This window comes from Dasypus novemcinctus, chromosome 27 (genome assembly GCF_030445035.2).
Source record: "Dasypus novemcinctus isolate mDasNov1 chromosome 27, mDasNov1.1.hap2, whole genome shotgun sequence".
Taxonomy (NCBI): Eukaryota; Metazoa; Chordata; class Mammalia; order Cingulata; family Dasypodidae; genus Dasypus; species Dasypus novemcinctus.
Genome location: NC_080699.1, coordinates 14,935,062 through 14,961,494, shown reverse-complemented (window position 1 = coordinate 14,961,494; position 26,433 = coordinate 14,935,062). Strand labels below are relative to the sequence as shown.

The following is a 26,433-nucleotide window of genomic DNA, read 5'->3' as shown; positions in this document are numbered from 1 at the left end:
ACATCTGTGCTTACAATGTGGTCCATACTTTAGGATGTACAGTTTTCTAAATTTTTTAGTTATCCTATGTTTTGCATTATGGTTTACATTATTAGTCTGTTGTCCCCTATATGTTTTTGGTGTAATATTACATGTGTTATATTCATCCTCGTGTACTCTCGCAAAACTCCTCTCTTGCCCCCACATTTACCTTGGTTCCATCCATTCCACATCCATTTTCCCCTCCCCTTGGGGCCCACAGCGCCAGCCAATCTCCATTTCCCAAGAAGCCACGTCCAGAGATACTTGCAGCAGTGTTCAGGGCCTGACTTTCTCAACTGCCCTAATGCCCTGAGAGCCACCCTTTCTCACGAGAGATACAGTTCTCTCTCTTTGATGGCATTAGTCCTCCCCAGGATGTGGGTCCACCCCAACTCTCACTTCTTGGGTCTCTACCCAATGGTACAACCCACCCCTTTTACCAGTTTTTCTACATCTAATTTTAAGGTCCAGTCCACAGAATTTACTAAGGAACTATAGGAGAGTATAGAAATGAAAGAAATCAAGGATATCTCTAAGCTTTCAGCTTGAGTAATTGGAAAGATAGAGATGTCATTTCTTGGATTGAGAAAGACCACAAAAAGAACAGATTTGGTAGACAAAAAATCTAAAGTTTGAATTTGGATATGTTAAGTTCGAGATATTGGATATGTCCAATAGGCAACTGGCTATACGAATTTAGCATTCAGGAAAGAGGTCTAGACTGGAGCTTGAGAGAGATTTAAAAAGAACTGTGAGAACTTGGTGATGAGTATGGAGGAATCGGAAAATGACACCCAGATTTCCAGGCAGGGAGAACAGTGCAAGAGAAGTTCTTAAATTTTGCCTTCTCCAAATTATTCTCTAAATTGTGAAACTCAGTCTAACTGCCAAAATGTCAGTAATAACCTTTTTAAAAATGAACACATTTTGCAGGAAGTACTATTTCAGAAAACAAGATATATATCAAACACTTTTTGGTAAAAGAAACAAAAATCCTTCTGGCAAAATTAAAGGAGATCCATGTAGGTTGCTGGTGGAGGGGGGATGTATGGGAGTTTTACACATTATGCATGACTATTTTGTGAGCTCACGTCTCTAATAAAAAAATGAAAAAGAAAAAAAATTAAAGGAGATCAGAGAAGTACAAAACTGAGATTTTAAAATTTACTTGTGAGTATATTTAAGTACTCATTTCTTCATTCTTGTCTTTCAAACTAACACTGATGATCCACTGTCTGCTCAGAGTAAAATCTGAGGCAAGACTTGTCTTTTTAATGATTTACAGAGAGATAATACAGAAAAAATAAAGAGTTAATGAAAACATATCAATGAAAATGCAGAATAATCTATACCAAGCAGGAAGACTCAGGGCACATCCGTAACAATTCACACTTGACAACAGACCTGGTGACATGTCATATTCCAAATGATAGGTTTCCAAAGTTTAAATAACAGTATTTTCAGATTTAAACATTAAACAATGAAAAATGCTTTCTGAATTTAGTTCCTTCCAAAGAGAAAATGAGTGATGAAAACTATCATCAGTCATGACAGAACATAATGGCACTTTTCTACCTTGGCCTTGCTGGGTAAATGGGCTGGAATTCTACAATATAACCAATAAAACTGTCTTTAAAAAAAAAGAAATGAAAAAGAAACAGTTTAGGATAAATGCACATGGCTTTCAACATAAGAGTAAATTCTCCACACAATTATTTGGGTTTTCTTTTAATTCTACAACTGATTCCTCCCTTCAATTTCCATCACTATCATTATTACTTTTTGCCCAAAGTTTTGAAGAGTCTGGTTAGCTTAAATGTTCTTCTTACTCTCAGATCTAACAGAAAAGTTGAACTTTAATTCCTAGCTGTGGTTATAAATTTGGACCAGAAGCTTTATGTCCTTCAACTAAGTTTCTTCAACTGAGAACTGGCAGTAAATTTCTACTCTTATCTATCTCTCAGGCTATTATGGGGAACAAAGTATATAATGTATTCGAAAGTTATTTATAAATTGTAAGGAGCTCTGTTAGGGCATTACCAGCATATTCCCGGAACACAGACATGATGTTATTAGCACTCGGACTCAAATTCTTCAAGGACATTTTTTTGCCTATTAGATTAAGCTACTTGGCTTGGCACTCCAGAACATCTGCAATATGACCCCAGTATCCTCTTCTAGCTCTCCCTCCCCATGAAATAATCCACTTCCAAGTCACATTAGATCAGTGTTTCCAATCTGTACATCTTAACTCATTAGTGTTTGAAATTATTATAAGTGGATTATGATTATCATTTTTTAAAAAGGAAACTCAGAATATAATAGAAAATTTTGAGTGTATCATAGTAAGAGTAAGTATTATTTTGTGAAATTTTTGTTTCAACAATTTTGTTATGTGTGTCACTGGAAAAGAATGTAAAATGTATTTCTTACTCTAGGGTCCAGGCAAACTAGTATAGAAAACCCTGTAGTGAACTACTCCCTATTCTGCAAACGTACCTTTATGATCATCAATCATCTAGCCATATTGATAATATTCCTTGCACCTGGAGCACCCTTCTACATAAACTTTCTGGGCCTCCTTTCCTTATCTGGAAAATGGAAGTAACACTAAGAGTCATGTCACAGAGCTTCAACAACAACCAAATGAAAGTTCTTTGTTATTCAGTATAAATTCAGATAAGGAGCCAAGATATTTTCTCTGCCCTTTTCTCTTTCCTGACTGCAAACCCACATGACAAGGTGAAGTAAGATCAGTAGTCTTAGGAACTGTAGGAAAAAGAAAAATGAATCCAGCAAATACCAAGTAGTAATATCTAGAAAATTAGGAGTTTCCCATAACCTTGAGTCCCAAGCTACTATTCTTTTGAAAGAGGCCTTTAAGTCAAATCATTCACGGATGGCTGCCTGAAGACAATATTTCCTCCATGCCTAAGAACACACATTACACAACCATCAGTACTGTAGCAGAATAGTGCCCTCTGGGATTAAAGAGATTTCTGGGAGCTTTCTGCCCCTGTACCACTGTACTTTTAAATCACAAGATCTTGGGAAGCAGACTTGGCCCAGTGGTTAGGGTGTCCGTCCACCACATGGAAGGTCCGCGGTTCAAACCCCACACCTCCTTGACCCGTGTGGAGCTGGCCCATGAGCAGTGCTGATGCGCACAAGGAGTGCCCTGCCACACAAGGGTGTCCCCCGTGTAGGGGAGCCCCATGTGCAAGGAGTGCGCCCCAAGTGTAGCCTGCCCAGGAATGGTGCTGCACACACGGAGAGCTGACACAAGATGATGCAACAAAAAGAACACAGATTCCCATGCCACTGACACCAACAGAAGGGACAAAGAACACGCAGCAAATAGACACAGAGAACAGACAATGGGGGGGTGGTGGTAAATAAATAAATAAACCACAAGATCTGTTTCATTAATAATTTTCCTATAATTTTCCTTGTCAGTAATTTCATCTCACTGCTCTCAGTGGACTGGTCTTTAATAGACCACCTGCTCTAATTTGCTATTTATCCTCTATAGACTTACACCCTACAAAAATCCTGTTCGTTAGAGGCTCATGTATGCATGGAAATCAGTTTGCAGGGGTGTGGCTCAATGCAAAGACTTCCACCTTGCCTGGTCAGAGGCTACTTGTCCACTTCCTGATTCTTGACTATGATAGTTAATTTCAAAGAAGAAAATTACAACATCATGGACAGCACTAGACTTCAATTTTTAAAAAATTATTTGCTTAACTTTATACAAATATCTCTCTCAAGGTGTACTCAAATGAAGTTTGGGCTCATTTTTCGAATTCCAACTTTTTGTCAGACTACTCTAATATATGTACATTTAAAAATACTTAAACATGAGCCATATTCATAACACACATCCCTACTTCTGCTCACAACTCTTCAATGGCTCTATATTACCTACTGAATAAAGCTCGGTGAATTTATTTTAATAGTCAACTGGAACTTTAAGAACCTCTACTCTCCAAAAAAAATCTTACTTGTATGAAATTTCTTTTAAGAAATTGTGGCCTCCTCTTCGGCTTCTCTTTTCTTCCTCCCTGTGACTGTCTTAGATTTGGACTAAGTGCTGTAAGTACGGCTAACTCTGTTTACATACATATAGTGGTGTTCTCTACCTCTTCTGATATAAGACTTTAACATCAAACTATTTACAGGACAATGACTCTACATTTGGTTTATGTCATTTAAGTAAATACATGAGAAAATGGTACTATGGACTTAGCAATAAAATGATAATATCTATTTAGAGTGTAAATAAATTATTTACTATAGCCAATGTTAGATGCTTATGAGACTTAAAAAAAAAACCTACTTTAGGAATAACTTGGAACACCTGCACAAATCCTTGTACCTAAAGCTGACAATCACTAAAATCAAGCCTAAAAAGTAATTCTCTATCCCTGTCCCTATTTCTATATGTAAATGAAAGGATTCTGAGTTGTGAAGCAAAACCTTAACAGGAAGAAAAGGACCTGCATGGTTTTTTGTTTTCTAAATTTATTTTATTGAGATTTTTGTATTCTGGGTCAGAAACTGATAGTAAAATCCTCAAACTTTGGTAAAAGCCAAAGTTATCAAAGATAATTGCTGAGTTACAGAGTAGTGATATATATATATGTAAAATGTGGGTCAGTGAGTTTAAATATCGGTCTCCACAATTATGTTGGTCTCATACTCACAGTTTCTACAGTGTAAAATATGCATTAATCATTGGAATAACAGTCACATAATAACCAATTAACCACAATCATTCAAATAAAGTTAATTTGCTGGGTTAGAGAAGATTGGTCTATAAATCCCAACTCTAGTATTTAAGTCTCAAATTAAAGCTAACTGTGATAAGCAGAATAAAATTATACACGTTAAGTATAAGGGGTGTCATGGTGATTGGTTTATTCTGTTTTGGTCCAATCAGAACTCAAGAGTACTAATATACTGGAATTGACCTATCTGACCACCCAACTGGGCAGGGTCTGGCAGACCATTTAATACAATCATCTAGAATGTGAAAAAAGTATGCATGTATGTGCTGCTTTCTTTGATAAGTTGTTCAAATGTGTTACAATTCTATTTTCTCCCAACATTATCTGGTTAGAACATTTTATCTTGCAAGTTTCATAAAAGAAACAATATTCTCTCAGCAATTTTAAGACCTTCTGAAACAGTCATTAAAATTCTGTTTCAAATTAATGTGGCATTGCATTGAAATCTGAAAAGTAACAAGACTTGTTTCCTAAAAAATGTCTTCTTGTTCTTAGGGTTAAAGGCTTGTCCAGACAGTTCAGGATTGCTCGTAAACTTAACATTCACTGTAAACCTGTCAGTGGGCTGGAGTCAGGTGGTGGAGGCAGGGAGATCTCGCTCAGTGCAACTGCCCACAGCCCAAATGGCCACATGACCTTCATCAAGCTATCTACTTTTACTGCATCTCCACTTCCTAATATTAAGGTGGATATTAGCAGTACCCTCATAAAGCTCCGTTGATTACTCTGGTGTCCTCAATGGTGGCATATGAATGCCAAACAGACTACTTGACAACTGAGTTTTAAAAATAAATATTCAATTTATTAAATTTAATAATTTTAAACACCTAATTTTTCTTTAGAGTTCAGGTTCAGCTTATTCTATTAGCAGTCTAGAAAATGTCAGCAAAGTATTTGAGTAACACTTTATTCCACTTACAAATTGAACACTTTCAGACATTTAATACTGCATGTGTAAATGTAACATATTCTGGTTCCTATTTAGTACTTCAATTGTCTGACTTTACAAACAAAATCCCTTTGAGATTTATCCTAAATCCGGTAAGTTAAATTTATAAACATGGCAAACTTTAAATTCTCTTAATATTCCAAGATTGTGTATGAATATTGTAAGATTTCTATTTAAAATCATGTCTAATTACCCAATAACAAATTTAGGTTCAAGATTGACCTATTAAGGCCAATTCTTTTAAATATTACATGTACCTAAAATAACTAAACACACACTTCTTAATGCAAAAATATCAAAACTAAGGTTCTGATGCTCTTAAACATTTTTAAATTTAATTTACAGATTTCTAGGGTGAAAGCTGCTCATCCAGTAATAAGAGAGACAATTTTGTTACTCCTTACATTTTTGAAGTTATAATCCTGTGTAAGTTTTAGCTTTTAACTTGTTCGTGATTTCTCCAGAAATTTAGGCTGGGTCCAGAATAGGAGGAGGGGTGAGGCAGGAGGGACTAGTCACATAGTTCACAGCACTTATATGTTTGTTACAGCTTACTTAAGTTTCTACTCGGGGATGTTCAGAACGCATGTATCAGTTGATTTGATTTTATTTATCTTTGGATCTGAAGATAAACGTTTTTCCTGTAAATGCCAGAAGACTTTGATCTTGGTGGGAATACTAAAATTTTCATATTCTTGGGAGAGTAAATAATTTTTACAAATATTACAATGATATCCAACTGAATACTGGACTTCACACTTGTTCTTGCCTATGCAGTCACAAAATCCAAAGTCATTCCACTGATAGTGAACACAAACCAGGACAAGTAAACTGCTCAACACAGTGCCTGAATTTAGTATAACACATGAGCGAAAGATGTTCTTACTATAAGGCCCAAAGGATCCAGATTTATAAAATGTTAAATGACCAGTAATCTCTGCCCACTGAAGTGTGCAAAACAGGTCCCAGATCTGTCATTTGTGGTAATAAACTAAAAAGTGCTCATAGAAGATTATGATCCTGTTTTTAAAAAAAGCATGATTATTTTTTAAAAGATGGAGATAATTTATTAATATAATCTTGACAACATTTAGAAATATTCACTTCAAAAATGAGCAGTTGGGATGAGAAGCTGGAATCAGAAAAGGAAGCACTCAAATTCAAATAAGTATACAGTTTATGTTGGCTGAAATTCCATACTAAAGAGTAGCTATGTGGAGCTCAAATGACACCTCAGCACAAATCCTTTGGTGAGAAATTCGGCCAAGTGCTCCTTCCTTCCATTTCACATATATATATACTATATTACATATATATTATATATATAAATGCCCTCAATGACCCAGTAGTCTTGGAGCCAGTCTGCAGTTTGGCTTAGAGATCTGACCATCCACAGCTGCTGATACCTCTACTATGCAAAATGGAAGAGAAATAAAAATAGTTTAAATATATACCCAGGAGAATTGAAAGGGATCTCTTAGTTCAGAAAAACAAAGAAGCAAAGTCAATCTAATTAAGCCCAAGCAGGAAGTATATTTTAAAATTCTATTGAAAGCACTTATATTACAACTATTCAGGCACCACATGCTCACAGGCATCAAATGCAATGTTTACCATGAAGTCACCAACAAAGAAATGCTAAAAGGACACACTCTTTTGGCCTATCAACAAATATTTAGAGTGAGGTGTTGAATTAAAGAGTAAAGTCACAACTTCTATGGGGGTTAGATTCCAAAGATAACAGACAAGGTGAAAATCAACATAGTCCAATTACCTTAGCACACCCCTTATATAACTTATAAAATATGCTCCACATGGTTCTGTATATTCAACTACACTAAAGCCTGAGAATCAGTACATTAGATAAAAGGAGGCAGGAAAACAAAAACCAATATGCAGATATTAGGACAGTTCAGCCTTTAAAATAATTAAATTCGTAGCAAATGGAATATGGGTCAAGTATTCCAAAGAGATCCTAATTACTCGCAGAATTTACTCCATTCTGTTTTAATATTAAGGATCTATATCTTTAATAGAAGCTAATGGATTTGTTTGAAATTGTAATGAATAAACAAGATATGGGAAGAAGGAAGCAGTGGCTTGGAGAGGATGGGGTGTGTAGCTATGTCTACAGTCTGACGAAAATTTAAACACATATGATGCAACCTCATTGTTGTTCTGTCTCAAGAAGCCTACCAATGACATGGCATTAACATGTAAAATGTTAACTTTAGGAAGGAATATACCTACATTTCATTGATTCATTCAATAAATAATTATTGAGCATTCATTATGTCCCAGGTATTAAAAAACTCAGTTGTTGCCCTCAAGGAGTTTACAGCTAGTGATGAGGGAGATGATCATAAGTACCACAGCAGAATAAAGTACAAAAAGTACAGTTGAAGCAGAAAAGAAGAAATGCCTAATCTGCTTGAAAGAGACAAGGAAGGCTTTATAAAGGAAATGATAGGAAGGAGAAGCAAAGAAGGGTAGGGCATCCTAGGCAGAGGAAAAACTATGTAAAAGTAAAGAAGTATAAGAGAAAATGGCATGGATAACTGACATTCTTCGGCTAGAAATATTGGAAAAATGTTTCATGGCATTTCATTCATAAGAAAGAACCTGCTACTGGGATTATGGTGAGATATTATATTATATAAATCAAAAGGAAACTCACAATATTCTGTACCCACCATTGGCTATAGAACTATCTACTCAGCTTCTTAATGTACACACTTACAGAAGGGAACTAACTGTGGATAAGGGGAAATTTTTAGGAGAAAGGAAGTGTCTACTTGCAATTTCTCTTTTAGTTTATAAGACTCTCAAATGTGCATACTCTTGTCTGTCTTGGAAACGCAGTGACAGTATGGACTAACGGTTAAGAGGCAAGGTGTTAGAGTTACATAAACTAGATTCCAGTCCTGGATATGCCATTTCTAGCTATGCAACCTTGGGAAAGCTACTTAAACAGCCTAAACCTCAATTTCCAAATCTGCAATGGAAATAATGCCCGTTACCTCAAGTATGGTAAGGAATAAAGCAATAATGCATATAATGACTTCAGTCACAATATTTGTTACATGATAAGCAGTAAGCAAATCTTAGTAGCTACAACCATTATTGTTGTGCCTTCCCCTGGCCATGAATGTTACATCCCAAACTAATGTTGCTAATCCTATTCCTATTTACTCTAGTGGGGGAAAAGGGATATTCTATAAAATCTTCTGCTAAATTGAACATTTGATGCTATTGAAACTTTCAATATGACTTGGGCTACAATCTTTGATAGGTGTTAGAACTGTGACTGAAAATAGTATTAACAATTTATTTTTGTTTATTTCTGTATTGAGACCACGATGTTGAAAAACAAATACAATTTACAGAAATGATGGGGTTCGGGGGTGGGGAGTGGGGTATATGGGAACCTCTTATTTTTTTTACATTTTTAAAATGCTTTTTAATGTAATGTTCTTTCTGATTTATTAGCTTTAATTTTAAAGTGTAAAAAACAAAACAAAACAAATAGAATAAATCTAATAAAACCCTAAACTAACTACAGTAGTCTTTGACACTTCTTTATTGATATTTCTGATATTACATCATTATAGGGAGGGTATAAAGTCAAATGAGAAGCACACAAAAGCACTCATTTAATTGTAGGGACCTGGAAGAATCACCTGTTCACTACGAGCTTTCACTGCCTCATTGGTTATATTACTAAGGTTTAAGGTTTAATCATTAATAATGACTGTGTTTTAAGGTTTTATCTTTAAAAGGCCATGTTCTGTGTCCTTTCATGCCATTCATTCACCCACTCATTCATTCATTCATTTAAGTATTAAAGTACTTATTATGAAGCGAGCACTGTGCTTGGTGATAAGCATACACAGAACAAGACAGTGGGGAGCAGAGGAGCCAGACTTGTACCCAAAGTAGTCTTATAACTATCACAGACACTCTATAGTAGAGACTAGGAGTTACAAAAGCAGGAGTCAATTATATCTGAAAGAATCTGAAAATTCTTCATAGAAGAAATAACACTTAACAGAGTCTTAAAAACAAAACAGTGGGTATTCAACATGAGAATGGTATCATGATCGGCATGCTTCCTTCTCTGATAGTTAACTTAAAATCTTCATGACTAGAGAAGGACAATTCTCTGACAAGGGAACAATGAAATCACGCCTTAAACAATTCGGGGTGGTTACAAGTTCAAACATCGTAATTGCCTTCCTCTTCTTTATCACCGAAGAAAGAATGAAATAAAAATAAAATACAGTACATTAATCCCCCAAACAAACCAAACCAACACTAGAAGCACAAATAGAAGCTCAACCTACTTGGGTTTTCACAGCTACTTTAGGAAGTTATTAAAGGGAAATTCACAAGTCATCTAAAAGACTCAGAGTGTTGTTTATTAAAAAAGTAGTAGGACAGCATAATGGGTTTTATTATAGCACTGAAATAAGGTATTATTTGAACAGCGCACTCAGAGAAACTGAATGACTCATTTAGAGCACATTAAAAAAGTGACTGTATCAGTGCAGCAAATGGTGCCACGGAAGAGTTCAGTCCCTTTGAATGGGAGAGCAATTTACTTCCAGCGAGCAACTTTGCTTTCTTTGGGAATTCGAACTATAAACATACTTATGTTTCCATTATCTCGTTTTTAATTTTATCAAAAGCAGTTTGAGTTAAAATAAACTGATCCTCTACAGTGCTTAAAGTCCTAATTATATTAAAAACAAAGAAACAGACCAGGGAAATTTTTAAAAAATGCCTGCCCCCCCAAAAAAAAATTGGGGGGATGAGAGGGTTCAACATGAAGCAGATGAATGATGACGCATTTTCCCCCAAAAAGGAAAAAATTTAATTTAGTGAGAGTCAGTAACACTGCAGTGATGAATACATGCAAAGGCCCAAGACCCAGAAGAGTTGGGAACAATTTTTACCGACATTTAAGTCCTTTTTGTAGCTAAGATACATCATTTAGCAGATAAGCCACGGTAAGGTGAAGAGAAACACAGTTATCGGCCTATGTTGAGAATGACCGAGGACCTATACTAGATATTATTTTGAGAACAATTCTTACCTTTCACCACATAGCTCAGCTGAGATCAAGATTACACGACACCACTGGATTGTAACCAGGATTAAAAGTGACTGTGCAATAGACAGTGTTAATTTTACATGTGTTGAGAAGCCTCATGTCCCGTGTCACCCAGTGATTTAGGACCTAGCCTGCTTCCTGGATTTCCAGTCCAGAGTGCTTGACTTACTCAATGTTTGATTTGCTATCAGTAATTTTCTATGAATAGTCACTAGCTCATATAACACAGATGAAATTTGTTTTCGTAGGTAGAGGAAGGGAAAATAAAAGAGGGGGGAAAAATAATCAGCATGGGACAATAACCATACCAGGGAATTAGGACTCAGGGAACCTGGGTGCACATACCATCCTGCCAGCAAGGAAGCCAATGATGCTAACCAAGACGTGTACACTCCTTTAGCCTTAATTTCCTTGGTACTTTAAAAACACGAAGTACATACACATGTATGTATGTAAGTAGAACAATTTTTTTCCACACAAAAGCTTCCCTGGAAACTTGGCATAGAGAAAAACTTGGAGCTGCTCTGGTAGAAAATAAAATGGGAGACTACAGTCCTGCCCAAGTGACCCTCTTGGTCACTGGGGAGCCCCTGAGAACTTCCGCAGAACCCCTAGGCCACTCATGTATTATTTAAAACCACTGGGGTAGATCAGGGGTGCCACAATCTGGTCCATTTCATGGATGTTCAACTTTAAAAAAGATTCTGAATGGCTGACTCGGGACCTTTACTTTGTAAGTGTTATAGGCTGAATCGTGTCCCCCCAAAAGATTGCTTAAATCCTAATTCCTGGTAACTGTGAATGAGACCTTATTTGGAAATATGGTCTTTGCAGATGAAATCAAATTGAAAGGAGATCATACTAGATTAAGGTGGCCCAAATCCAATATGACTGGTGCCCTTCTAAGAAGAGCAGGTGAGAAAGGCCTTACGGAGATGGAGGCAGAGCCTGGATTTACCCAAGCTCTGAGCTCTAGAAGGCAATGGACTCTTGACCACCTTCAGAAGCTAGGAAGAGGCAAAGAATTCCTCCCCTACAGTCTTTAGAGAGCGCATGACCTTGTCAACAACTTGATTTAGGATTTCTACCCTCCAGAATTATGTTGTTTTAAGTCATTTAGTTGGTGGTACTTTGTTAGAGCAGCCCTAAAAAAACTAACAAATCAAGTGATTTTTTTTTTAAATCACCTGCCAGCTACTATCACTATTATATCATAAATGAAAGAACACTTTAGCATCAGAAGAGGAAGAAGAACATAACACCAAAATAAATAAATTTAGCTTTGCTTCATGAAAATACTGGTGGGTCAAAGAAAAAAAGTCTTTATGGTAGATTAGGAAACCAGCCCAGATCATCTCTCAAGCCTAGTTCAGTTCTAAAGTTAGACAGCTTCTATTTTTTAATACCTCCCATCCTGAGAGAACTAGCCTCAAAGCCACTTTTCTGTTAGTACCACGACCACCTTAGGTATTCAGGGAACCATTCCTTAAGACTATTATTTGTTAAGTAAATGAATAAGGTACTGAGCGGCCATTAAAATTAAAAAGAAATAAAAACAAAGAAGAGGAAACAAGTCAAAATATGCAATCTCCTTAAAACTTCAACCTTAAAACATATGCATCATTTTAGCTATATTCTCACAAATTTTCTTTCACCCAAAAATAAGAACTAGAAGTATCACCTGCAATATATTCAAATGACACAAATTTCTAGTTTTTCCAGTGCATCTTAGCTATTTCCTACTCTTCTTTCATATCCAGTGCTCAGTTTTATCAAATGCATATTTCTTGTCTTGCATAAATTCTACTTTCTTTTCAAAAGCAGCAGAACATTGAATTATTTCTGAGGATCTATATCTTTGAATTTCAACACTGTTGATCCTTTTCTTTACATTTCTGCAAAATCCTTCCAGTCACTTGAGGATGGAACAAGCACTTGTGGTCAAAGCAACATGAGGGAATTTAGCCAGATAATGAAGTGAAGTTATATTTCAAGGACTATGAAACCTCCCTCTACCCAAAAAAACAATGTGTTCTACTGATCATTGCTACACCTGTTTTTTTCAGATCTGTTTAAAATTTCTAATTTATAAGTATGATATGCTGTTAGATAGCAAAAGCAGTTCCACTGAGCAGTTCAAGTATTTCTCTGCTGAACAAAGTGTTGACATCCCAAAGCCCTATATATCCCAAATTACTAAATATAGGGTACCCAGAAAACCCTCTTAAGAGTTTCAGCTTCATGCTTCTCTCCTACTGGTGGCACTGCACACATATTCTAGGCAGATCTTAGATCTATCTTTTAAACAGAAGAAGTTGTTTCAGATTCCTGAAAAGTCCATTCCAATTTTATTTTACCCTACTCACAATTTAAAGCAATTTTTCTTAGGAATACTCTCAATAGGCCAGAGAAGAGATAACGAGCAATCGTCATTTATAAAACTGAAAATTTACATTATCATTAAGCCTTCTCTTTTCTGGGAAATAAAGATAATTTCATTAAATTTTCCAAAAAAAATTTTAAATACTGTATCCTCTATATTCCTCCTCTGGTAACAAAAATGTAATAGATTATAATAAAATGCATGAAATAAAATGTAACAGAAATGTAATAAAAAAGTATGATGCTTACTGAATGAAGCACAAAACAAGGTAGAAAGAAGACAGGTTTGTGAGTTTCCCCTTTCCCACGCTTTCAATGTCTATGCACAGATTCCTTACAATAGCTATACATGGATAAGACCATAATTCTAGTATATTAATTCTGCAAATACCATTTCCTCTGATCATTAAGATATCTTTTGGATATTTTCAAGTTTCAGGAATCAAGGGGATATGCTAGACTGAATCTGACTAAAGTGTTTCAGAAGCCAACACCCTCAAGTGACAAAATGATGTTTAAAAAGGTTAAAGACCATATTTACTCTAAAACTACCTAAATCACATGAATCATTTAAAGCTAAGTAGGGAAATCTGGTAATTCATATCATATATTTCTTCTTAGATATGTAAGTATCCCGTGAGCTTTTCCCAAAGGGATACTTAAAAAGCCAAGGAGGGTCTTCATCCCCTGCCAATTTTCACTTCAAGAGAAGCTGGGAGCAAGCTTCAACATTGAATCAACATTCAAGCCAGTTCCTTGGGCTCTGTCCATCAGCTTGAACCCCTCACTGCTGCCAGGCCTTGGTGTCTAGAGGAATGTTTGAATTCTGGCTAAAAATCGACCTCTCATCCATTTGGTAATATCACTCCTACAAGAAGGCTGCCATCTCAGAGCACTCAGGCAATAAGGGTTGTGAAATGGAGACAGCTAAAACTACTCAGCAATAATAAAACACAGCCACCATCTATTTAAAGATCCTGGCTCAGCAGCAAAACCGTGTCAGCTGTAGAATCTTTTTTTTTTTTTCTCTTGTTTCTCGTATAATCCTTAGTGATTATATAGAAATGCGACCTCCTCTTGACAAAAATGCTCTCCTCCTCTCTTACATGTCAGGGAATGAACAACATGTCAAATCTGAGGTAGGGGAGGGGGCCAGCTGGAGACAAGGGCTGGGCTTCACTTAGGGAGTTCACATTAGAGATCTTCCCCAATGGAAAAACCTTTCTCTGATGGCCTTTACAGGTTTTGTTTATGTCCCTGTCCAGCTGACACAGTACTAAAACCAAATACAGATACCAATTTACAGAGAAATAAAAGAACAGGGTTCCAGGAGGCAGGTTTAAGTGTGACTACAATTTCTTACAGATTAAAGCACAATGGAAAAAGAAAAAGGAAAAAAAAAAAAAAACACACAATGAAAGATAAAGCGGACTGCACCCTCAAGCACATAAAATAGCTCATATCAACTCATATACACATATATGCAAAGGAACGCAGTAACGGGACTTTACCTGGTTCCAGAGTCTACCTTTCATTTTACAATATTTTTATGCAAAAATGAGGGCTTCTTAGTGAAATAAAATAGGATTACTTTTTATGCCGAACATGGCAATATTCACAAATATCAAATGTTTTCATTAGACTTAATACTTTCTTAAATTTAAATTTTTCCCTCTACAGCCCCTAAGATCTAATTTCCATGCCATGTAGGTTTTATGTCTGATTTTAGAAGCATATGCAGAAAGAACCACTTGATTTATCAGTCAGGCTGCACATATTATAGCTCTTGTTTTGGGGTACCTTTGAAGGTAGGGTGACATTTAATACTGGATATAAGAAGTCTTTTCATCTTGTTGCAGAGTAATTGCTTCCCTCTTCAGAACTATAGCATGAGTTATCTCAGACTTGCTCCTAAGTGCTATGGCCAGCAAGGAAAAAAATGACAAAAAATATTAGGGGCTTCCTCAAGGGAGCTGACAGATCTTTGCTAAAACTGCCAAGAAGAAATCATTGCTGGCATAGCAGTTTGATATTATTGACGAATTCCAAAAAGAAATATTGGATTATGTTTGTAAACTGATCTTTACTTCTGGGTATATTAGATTATATTGGATTCAGAGGTTTACATGATTTAAGTAATCAGGTAAACCTCGTATGCCAGTAGGGTGTTGAGTCCCTACCCCTTGGTGAGTGGGGACTCAGATAAAAGGCATGGCAAAGGACAGAGTTGGGGGGATTTTGATGTTGGAGTTTTGATGCTAGAGTTTGATGCTGAAGCCTTAAGCTGGAGCCCTGGGAAGTTAAGCTTACAGAGTAAAGAGAAGCCAGTCCCAGAAAGAGAGGATTCCTGAACCCAGGAAGAAGCAAGCCCCAGGAAGAAAAGAACCTTGAACCAGAGAGAAGACCCTGGAAGGGAGGAACCAAGGAAGCCGGAACACTCGTAGCTGTCAGCAGCCATCTTGCTCCAACATGTGAAAATAGACTTTGGTGAGGGAAGAAACTTATGCTTATGGCCTGGTATCTGTAAGCTCCTAACCCAAATAAATACCCTTTATAAAAACCAACTGATTTCTGGTATTTTGCATCAGCATCCTTTTGGCTGACTAATACAGGTAGTCAGTCATAGCACATGGGATATGACATAAGAAACAGCATGCATGACTGGGCTCTGGTTCCAGGAAATTCTACTAAATTCTACTAAAAGTCCTCAGAATGCAGAAGCTGAACTGTTCTCAGTGTCAAACAGGCCAGATAAAAATTAAAGATACCCATGGATGGTATTTAAAATTGTACATATATAAATATGAGGTGAAAATTATTGTTTACAGAGAAGGTGAGAGATAGAGAGAGCTTTTCCCTAGATTACAGAAGCTGAACTGAAGTAACCAAATGCTTTCAGAGTCGGGTTCACATACACTGTCCAAACAGTCTAAAGTTGAAATAGTTTATAATGAAGCCAGGCCTAGTCCACAGGATCAAGTATTGTCCAGTATTTAAGAGATACAAAATAAAATGGAAAGTAGGGGAGGGATATGTGGAGCAAACCCCAATAAATAAATTCTTATACATTTTTCATTCAGCAACACAGAGGAAATGAATAGGAGAAAGAAAATGACAGACATACATGGGCTTAAGCTCAATTCCATTGTCATGATATATAAAAGAAATGTAAGATGCCTACTGAACAGAAGGATATTTAACTGCACTTCAACACTGTTCTGATTAAAATACAAACCCTTACCATTGCTTGTCTCTTGTTGACCTCTCTTCTGGCTTCCCTTTCTTTTAGTCTTTTCTCCTGCAGGAAGATGGGAAAAGTTTAGTACTACGTAAGCTTTTATCTATTAGGTATAAATCAGATGACACATTCATAACAGTAACTTTTGAATACAACAGATAGTTATTGATCACCCACTATGAGTTCAGCATATGTGTTCATAATCATTACGTATCAGACAGCGCTGGAATCAAATTCCAGGTCTATCACTTACTAGCTGTGCAATTTAGAACAATTTATTTATCCTTTCTAAGACACACTTTTCTCACCTAGAAATGAAATAGGAATACATACTTCATAAAGCTGATATAAATATTATATAAGATAACACACATGAATGCTAAGCACAATGTCTTACGTTTGACCAGTATATAATTAACATTGGCTGTAAGAATCAAAGAAAAATCAAAGAAGAAGAATCAAAGTTTAAGAAGAATGAATTGATTTGAAGAAACAAGGAATCAAAGAAGGAGCAGCGAAGTAGGAGAGAGATGCCTGAAAGCAGAAATTATAGAGAATATGAAATCATCTGCCTTGACATTCTTGCAAAAGTGATGTTTTCTCAAACACATAAAACAGGAGTTAATCATTCCCCCAAAGAAAGAAAGAAAGAAAGAAAAAGACATGCTATTTTATTAAATTGCTTTGTAATTTCCCAATTAGTTTTCATTTGACCATAAAATAGGCAAAAAGTGCAATTTTAAGACTGAAAAATATGCATATGTAAGTACTAAAATTCAAAACAAAACTGACATAGCTAAAATAGAAAATAATTTTATTTAAAATCAGAAACATATTTTCCCTTTCAAAACTAAAGTATTGAAACAATGAAAAGGCTAGTGTCAACTCAAAATTCATTGCAAATAATATTTTAAAAATTTTAATAAAATACCACGTCAATGCAAAAAGTCAGAGAGCAAATAATTTTGTCATGAGGTAATATGAAACTATAAACAATTCACTATTATATTAAATGATTACCATGAGAATGAACAACTTTTCTAATTCTGAGTACTATATGATTACTATAACTTATACACAAGAGGCTTTCCCTAGACTGAAAAACCAAATCTAATATATAGTCCTAAAACAGACCTGAGGTTGCTCTGTTACTTTCAGCATTGAGAAGGGCAGGCAAATGCTACTATATACTTTGTCTAGGTTTATAGACTCTTTTAGATAAAGTGAGCATATAAGTATTAGAAGTCTCAAAATTAGTCTCAATACTAATTAATGTACAGCCAAAGCAAAACTTCAAAGCAAGCAGAATGAAAGAAATAACAAAAATAAGAACAAAAATAAATGAAAATGAGAATGAAAAAACAATAGAGAGAATCAACATCAACAGTTGGTTCTTAGAGAAGATCAACAAAACAGACAAAACCTATCAAAGAAAAAATGAAAGATGATGCAAATATATAAAATCAGAAATGAGAGGAGGACATTATTATTGATCATGCAGAAATAAAAGTAATCATAAGAGGATACTATGAACAAATGAACACCAAGAAATTAGACAACATACACAAAATGACAAATTCCTAGAAATACATGAACAACCCACACTCAGTTCCTTCTAGAAGAAACAGAAGACCTCAACAAACCAATCACAATCAAAGAGATTGAAACACACATTAAAAATCTCCCCAAATTGAAAAGTCCAGACTAGATGGCTTCACAGGTAGAACACCAATCATTCAAAGAAGATCTAATACCAATCTTGGTTGAACTCTTCCAAAAAATTAAACGGAAGACAACAATACCAATCATTCTATGAGGAAAACATCACCCTAATATCAAAGACAGGCAGACATTCCATGAAAAAAGAAAATTATAGACCAATTTCTCTTATGAATACAGATAAATAAAAACCAAATCCAAAAGGAAATTAAAATAATTATATACTACAATCAACAAAGTTTTATCCCAGGAGTGCAAGGGTAGTTAAGTACAATTAATTAGTGTAATACATCACATTAATAAATTGAAGAAGAAAAATCACATGATCATCTGGATTGACAAAGAAAAGACATCTGACAAAAGACAGCATCCTTTCTTGATAAAATCTCTGCAACCATAACATCAAGGGCAGTGTCTGGCTTGTATCAGGCCCTAGTAATCATGGAATAAACAAAAGAATGAAAAGAGAAAGGAGGGAACATCTATTCTTAATTTCTCTTTTCTTCTATCATCTCATCTATCTCACCAGTCTACACCTGAGTACAGAATCACATATAGGATAACTATTTTAACAGCCAAAGCTTGATTTTTGTGGCTGGCCATATTCAGATCAGTCAGGCCTAAGGAAATACTCATGTTAAAGTGACAATAACTGGAAAAAAACAAGATCTTATTCCTCCTTTAAATTGTTGTGAAGATTCCATATTTTCTTATACCTGATAATTAAAAAAAAAAGAGAGAGAAAACTCCTTTTGTAAACTCTGCCATTTACAAAAACATGTTGATCTGGAATCTCCCTAAACACTAAGTAAGCCAGTGTAAAAGGGAAGGATCTGGAGACAAAGGACAGCCACAAACAAAAGAATACAGTCCGCCTGGGTACCCATCTTGGCTGTGCCACTAAGGACCTGAGCACCCTTGGGCAACTTCTCTGTGCTTCAGTTTCACCACCATAGGTACCTGGAGATAACAGTACTTAACTCATTAGATTAAAAAGCTTTAATTGAATATAAAGCACTTAGAACAGGAAATGGGTACAATTGTAAGCCCTTGGTAATATATTAGCTGTTGTTATTATAATACTGCATGGTGTTGTTATATTTGGCTGTGCTATGCTGGAATTTTATAGGTCTGTAAACTATGTCATTACCAAGAGAGAAAGGTCCTAGAGGGCACAGTTCATACCATTTGGTAATTTTATGCTCTCCACTCAACATATGACAGTGTGGTTCAATAAATATTTGTTGATTGAAATGAAAAGGTGAAAGCCCCAACACAAAGTTTGTAATAGTAATACCACAAAACGTTAATATCAGAACAACAATAAAAAACCATTACGCTATGAAAAATATCAGACAAAAAGCACTATATGTTTTATGATTCCATTTATATAAAATGCAAATATAAATTAATTTATAAAGATGAAATTATATTAGTGGTTTTGTAGTGCTGGGGACGGTCTGCTAAGGGGTGTAGAATTTTTCTTTTTAGAGTTATGAAATTGTGATAAAATTTTTTGTGGTGGTGAATACACAACATCATGATTATATTAAAAGCCACCGATCATTTTTTTAAATGTAACATTAAAAAAACAAAGACCAAAAAAAAGCCACTGATTATACACTTTGTATAGATCTGTATGGTATGTGAATATACCTTAATAAAACTGCTTAATAAATAAATTGTGCAAGAATAGCCAGAAATAGCACTATGTACAGCAGGGGAAACAGAGGGACTGAGAGGTGAAGAATTTTCTTTGTTTGCTTGTCTGTTTATTATTAATTATTGAAATAATGAAAATGTTCAAATAATGATTGAAGTGATAAATGCACAACTATGTGATTATACCAAATACCATTGACTGTACACTTTGGATTACATGCTTTATTAATATGCAGCAACAAAACTGATTTGTTTAAAATAAAAATAAAAAAAGTATGACATCAAAGCAATACCCCCTACATTCACATCTTAACTCTGAACTGACTAGCTCTTGGGCAAGTTACTTAATTCTTTGGAAAATGAGGATTATAATAGTGCCTCCCCCAAAGAGTGAGTATATGGAATAAATAAGTTATCAAACAAAAATTATTTGGAATAGGGCCTACGACATAGTAAATGCTCACTAAATGTTACTATATTACCTATCACCGCATCATATGCAATTTATCTTTTATGCACCAATCCCTGTACCTGTTACAGCACTTAGTATAGCATACATAGTCTTATCTGCCTATTAGACAATTATCTTTGTGTACTCAGAACCTAGTTTTATGTTCCAAAGGCTCTATAAATGTTCAATGGAAGAAAAATAGGCAAAAGAGAGGAAGGAATTTAATATTTCACAGACGAAGAAACAAAAACTCAGGAAAGTTTTGACTTGCTGATTGTCAAACGTTTAGTAAGTTGCAGAGACTGATCTTAAACCTGGGCTTACAGATGCCAAGACTATCATTTTTCCCCATATATTCTAATAAAAATAAAATTACTTATATTTTTGGGTTTCAACATTGACAAATGACTTTAATAACAGAAGAAAATAATATCTAGAATTATTTTAACAAGCAGCCAATTAGTGCAATAATTATCAAACTCCATCCCTAAATTGGTTTTCCAATGAGATTGTGAGAGATGCTCTGCCACTGAAAAAATTTCAGTGTTTCTTCAATTAGTGGACAAAAAAAATTAATGGAAGGCAGTTTCTAGGCAATTTTGCACCCAAACTTTTCACAGAAATGGGTACCACTTAAGATTTTTTATAAACATTAGCAGATTACAAAATAAATGAAAACAGCAAAATAAGAAAAAAAATAGAAAATGATTATGCTTAGTTTGGAAGCTTGCTTTATTCTGTGAATGCACATATTAGTAATTTTGCTTCTATTCTCTCTCTTATTATTTCTCTCTTCCCCTCTCCCTCTCTCTCACTCATATACATACATGCAGTGTCCTATATTGTTTTAAAAAGAAGTTATTTTATATTGGACACTGAAATTAAGCAAAACAATATTTTATGTTATTCTACAAAGATCATAATTCCTTTCAAGTGTTCTGCTGCTTAAAGTAATTTTAAAACTACAGGTATATAAAACATCAAATAACTATAGTGAGCAATAAAATTGTATCTTAATAAAAATTAATCTCTGTCCATTAACACATTATCACTATTATTTTCTTCCCAACAATAATAGCTCTGAATTATTGAGTAGCAACAGTGTGTTAGGAACTTTACATCTTATTTTTTGAAATCTACAGAATAAAACTTTTGAGGTATTATATTTCCATTTTATAAATGACAAAATTGAGGATCAGACTGGTTAAGGGAACTGCCTGATATCACACCACAAGTAACTAAGGGAACTGGGGTTAAAACTGGGTAGTGCTCATTTCAGCAGCATGGATACTAAAATTGGAACAATACAGAAAAGATTAGTATGGCCTCCGAGCAAAGATGACACACAAACTTGTGAAGCATTTTTATGACAGTGATAAAGAGAAAATTCTGACAGCAGCAAGGAAAAAGCAAACCATCACATATAAGGGTTGTCCAGTTAGACCTAATGCAGATTTCTCAACAAAAACCATGAAATGGGAAGCGGATGTGGCTCAACTGATAGACTGTCCATCTACCATATGGAGGGTTCAGAGTTCAATCCCCAGGGCCTCCTGACCTGTGTGGTAAGCTGGCCCATGGAGTGCTGCCACGTGCAAGGAGTGCCATGCCACACAGGGGCGTCTCCACGTAAGGGAGCCCCATGCGCAAGGAGTGTGCCCCGCAAGGAGAGCTGCCCCGCGTAAAAAAAAGTGCAGCCCGCCCAGGAGTGGCGCCGCATACACGGAGAGCTGCCACAGCAAGATGACGCAACAAAAAAGAGATGCAGTTTCCCAGTGCCACCAGATAATGCAAGCAGGCACAGAAGAATACACAGTGAATGGACACAGAGAGCAGACAACAGGGGGGAAGGAGAGAGAAATAAAAAGTTAATCTTTAAAAAAAAAAACAAAAAAACATGAAAGCTGGGAGTGTGGATATAACTCAGTGGTTGAGTGCCTGCCTCCTATGTATGAAGGCCCAGGTTCAATCATGGTACTGCCTAAAAAAGAACAAAAACAAAAACAATAAACATGGAGGTGAGAAGATAGTGGTGTGATATAAATAAGATGCTGAAAGAGAAAAATTGCCCGCCAAGAATTATCTGGCAAAATTTCCCTTCAAAAATGAAGGAGAGTTTAAAATATTCACAAATAAATGGAAACTAAGAGAGTTCATAAACAAGATTCCAGATCTACAGTAAGCCCTAAAGGGAGTTCTACACTGTGAAAGGAAAAGACAGGAGAGAGAGGCCTGGAGGAGAGTATAGAATTGAAGACTATCAGAAAGGATAACCAAAAAGGTTAAGGACAGATGAAAATAAGACATGCCATATGAAAGCCAAAGAATAAACAGTAAATAATGCTTTTACAGTATTAACATTGAATATGAATGGATTAAACTCCATAATCAAGCTATAGGCTGACAGAATGGATTTAAAAAAACAAAAAAACAAACCATAAGTCATCCATATGCTATCTATAACGTACTCACCCAGAGATACAAAAAGACTGAAAGTGAAAGGTTGGAAAAAAATATTTCAGGGACGTGGATGTGGCTCAAGTGATAGAGCTTCTGCCTACCATATGGGAGGACCCAGATTCAATCCCTTGAGCCTCCTGGTGAAAAAGAAGAAGAGAAAGTATGCCCACACGAGTGCCCATGTGGTGAGCCAGTGCCTGAGCAAGTGAGTCATGCAGCAAGATGATGCATCAAAGAGAGACACGAGAGTCAAGGTGAAGCACAGCAGAAACCAAGAACTGAGGTCAGGTGCAATTGACAGGGAACCTCTCTCCATATCAGGGATCTTCAGGATTGAATCTCAGTGAATCCTAGCGGAGAGAAAATGAGAAGACAACACAGACAGAAAAAATAGCATGGTGGGAGGAGGGGAAGGGGGAAAATTAATCAATCTTTCTTTAAAAAAAAAAAAAGATACTTCATGCAAGCAGTAATCAAAAAAAGAGCAGGGCTATCTATACTAATATTGGACAAAAGAGACGACTTTAAATGCAAAACAAATGTTAAGAGACCAAAGGCCAATATACATAAATAAAAGGGACAATTCACCAGGGAGGAGTAACAGTCCTAAATATTTATGCATCTAACCAGGGTGTCCCAAAATACATGAGGCAAACTTCTGGCAAAATTGAAAGGAAAAAATGACATCTCTACAATAATACTTGGGGACTGCAACACAACACTCACATCAACAGATAAAAACAAGTGGACAGAAGATCAGTGAGAAAACAGAGAACTTGAACAATATGATAAAGAGCTAGCCCTAAAAGACATACACAGAACATTGCACCCCAAAATAGCAGGTTATACATTCTTCTAAAGTGCTCATGAATCTTACTTCAGGATAGAAGGTATGTTGGGTCATAAAGCAGTTCTCAATAAACATAATAAGATTGAAATTATATAAAGCACCTTCTGGAATCATAATGGAATGCAGCTGGAAATTATCAATAGGTGGAAAAGGGGAAAAGTCACCAATGTGAAGTGGCTAAACAACAACCCTAAACAATCAGTGGGCCAAAGAAAAAAATTGTTAAAGCAATTAATAAATATCTCAAGGCAAATGAAAATGAGAACACAACTTATCAAAACTTATAGAATACAGCAAAGGCAGTGCTCAGAGGGAAATTTACAGGTCTAAATGCCTATATTAAAAAAAAGAAGAAAGTGCTAAAATCAAAGAACTAACAACACCTGGAAGAACTAGCACTAAGAACAGCAAACCAATCATAAAACAAGCAGAAAGAACAAAATAAAGATTAGAGCAAAAATAAGTAAAATTGAGAACAAAAACAATAGAGAAAATCAAGAAAACCAAAAGCTGGTTCCTTGAGATGATCAATAAAATTGACAAACCCTTAGCTGGACTAAGAAATAAAGAGAAAAGATGCAAATAAATAAAATCAGAAATGAAAGGGGGTACATCACAATTGACCCCACAGAAATAAAAAGGGTCATAAGAGGATATTATGAACAACTTGTATGCCAACAAATTAGACAACCTAGATGAAATGGACAAATTCCTACAAAATGCACAACCTCGTTGACCCTACAAGAAATACAAGAATGCAACAAACCAATCACATTTAAAGATATTGAATCAATCATCAAAAATCTTCCAACAAAGAAAAGTCTAGGACCAAGTGGTTTCACAGGAGAATTCTATGAAGTATTTCAAGAAGAATCAACACCCATTCTATTTAAACTCTTCCAAAAAAATTGAAGAGGAGGGAAAATTACCCAACACATTTTGTGAAGCCAACATCACCCTAATACCAAAGCCAGATGAAGACACTATAAGAAAATTACAGACCAATCCCTCTAATGAACATAGATGCAAAAATTCTCAACAAAATACTTGCAAATAGAATCCAACAGCATATTACAAGAATTATACAGCACGATTAAATGGGTTTTATTACTAGTATGCAAGGGTGGTTATGACAGTGGTTAAAAGGAAAAATTTAAGGTCCTGTACATCACTCAGTGGAAAGCTAAAAAAGTTAAATGTGGTGCTGTATTGTATAGCGAGCCCTCAAGTGAAAAATGAGTATGGTTAATAGTGCATATATAAGAATATTTTTCTCTGAAACAGAACAAAAGTATGCTATTCTTACAAAATGTTAATATCAAGGTAATTTGGGCAAAAATACAACCAAAGCAAACTATGGACAGTAGTGTATAGTAATATATTTTTTAACAAATCAGTTTTATTGATACATGTTAATAAGGCATACAATTCTTCCAAAGTGTACTATCAATCGCACTTGGTATAATCACAGAGCTGTGCATTCATTGCTTCAATCATTATTAGAGCATTTTCATTATTTCAATAATAAACAAAAAACCAGAAAATTTTTCACCTCTCAATCCCTCTAATAATATATTAATGATCTTCCAATAACGCTTTTTTTAAAAAAAAATATACGTTAAGTGAAAGAAACTAGAGAAAGGGTTCTATATACAGTACAGAATACTTCATCAATAGAAAATATAAATACAAACAAATTAGAGACATGGAAATAGATTAGTAGTTATGAAGCAGGGTAGTAAGATAAGGAATAGAAGGATCTGGAACCTGGCAGAGTCTATGTGAACATCTGGAACCCCCAAGATGGCTGCTGGAGGAACCCTACCCCCAGGGATTCTGTTACCTAGAACAAAGATGTCTTCCTGGGAACAAGGAAAAGCCCCAATGTTCTCTAGGAACTTTATCATTGGGTCCTCACTAAAGAATTAATGGATGAGGTAATCAATCCAAACAGCAAACAGTTGGAGCCCCCTCCCCTTCCATTAGGAAGGGGGGCGGAATAATCAGCAATTTAAAAGCAAACCGTGAGGCCTGAGCTTGCTCTCTCACCTTACTCTTTTGACGTAGACCTGTCCTGCCCTCTGTACGCCGCTGTCGCCATTTTTCCTCCGCCACATGGCCTTGCAAATAAAGCTGGGGATTTATAAACTATATAATGGGGAATTATAGTTTGTAAATTAGCCCTCTTCATCCCTTTTCATCCCCTTCCTCACTACCTGGGACCCCTGCTCTGATATTTTCTGCTATTTTCTCCCATTTCTCTTCCCTCCCTACCTGAATAAATTACTGGCCTAACTCACCCGGTGTGCTTTTGAAATTCATTTCTGCAGCATAGCCAATAACCTAGATAGGATCCAGTAACAGTTATGTATGGCAGGTGAAGGATAGAGAGGTTGAAAGGTGACTAATAAGGGGAGGAGTTTTACTGTTTGTTTTTTGTTTATTATTATTAACTACTGGAGTAATGACAATACTCTCACACTGATCGAAGTGATGAATGCACAACTCTGATTGTACCAATTGCCACTGATTGTATACTTTGGAGGGACTGTATGATCTATGAATACATTTCAATAAAAATTTTTTTTTTAAAAATCAGTTAATTAATAAAATAATAAATAAACCAGTCCCTCCATCCCTTGACTCCAACACACTACATTACCCCTTTGTTCCCCATTAGAAGTTCATTTAGCTTTCAAGATTCATGTTTTTACTTTATTAAAATGTTTTATCCAAATAATGTTGCATTTTCTTTCAAGTTTTTTCGTCCTGACATTTTGTTTTCTGATAGCATTTTT

General features: G+C 35.6%; 1 protein-coding gene and 1 non-coding gene across 2 annotated transcripts in view; one reads left to right on the top strand and one right to left on the bottom strand.

Annotated features, from left to right (window-relative positions):
- DDX10 (DEAD-box helicase 10) overlaps positions 1-26,433 on the bottom strand; it is a 366,232-nt gene that overhangs the window by 96,606 nt on the left and 243,193 nt on the right. Inside the window, exon 16 of the mRNA XM_058289407.2 lies at positions 16,497-16,553. Coding sequence (XP_058145390.1) covers positions 16,497-16,553 — 57 coding nt within the window. The remainder of the gene's footprint in view (positions 1-16,496; positions 16,554-26,433) is intronic.
- On the top strand, positions 21,592-21,693 carry LOC111761310 (U6 spliceosomal RNA). Its single transcript, XR_002794711.1, has one exon. It is a non-coding gene; the product is annotated as a U6 spliceosomal RNA (small nuclear RNA).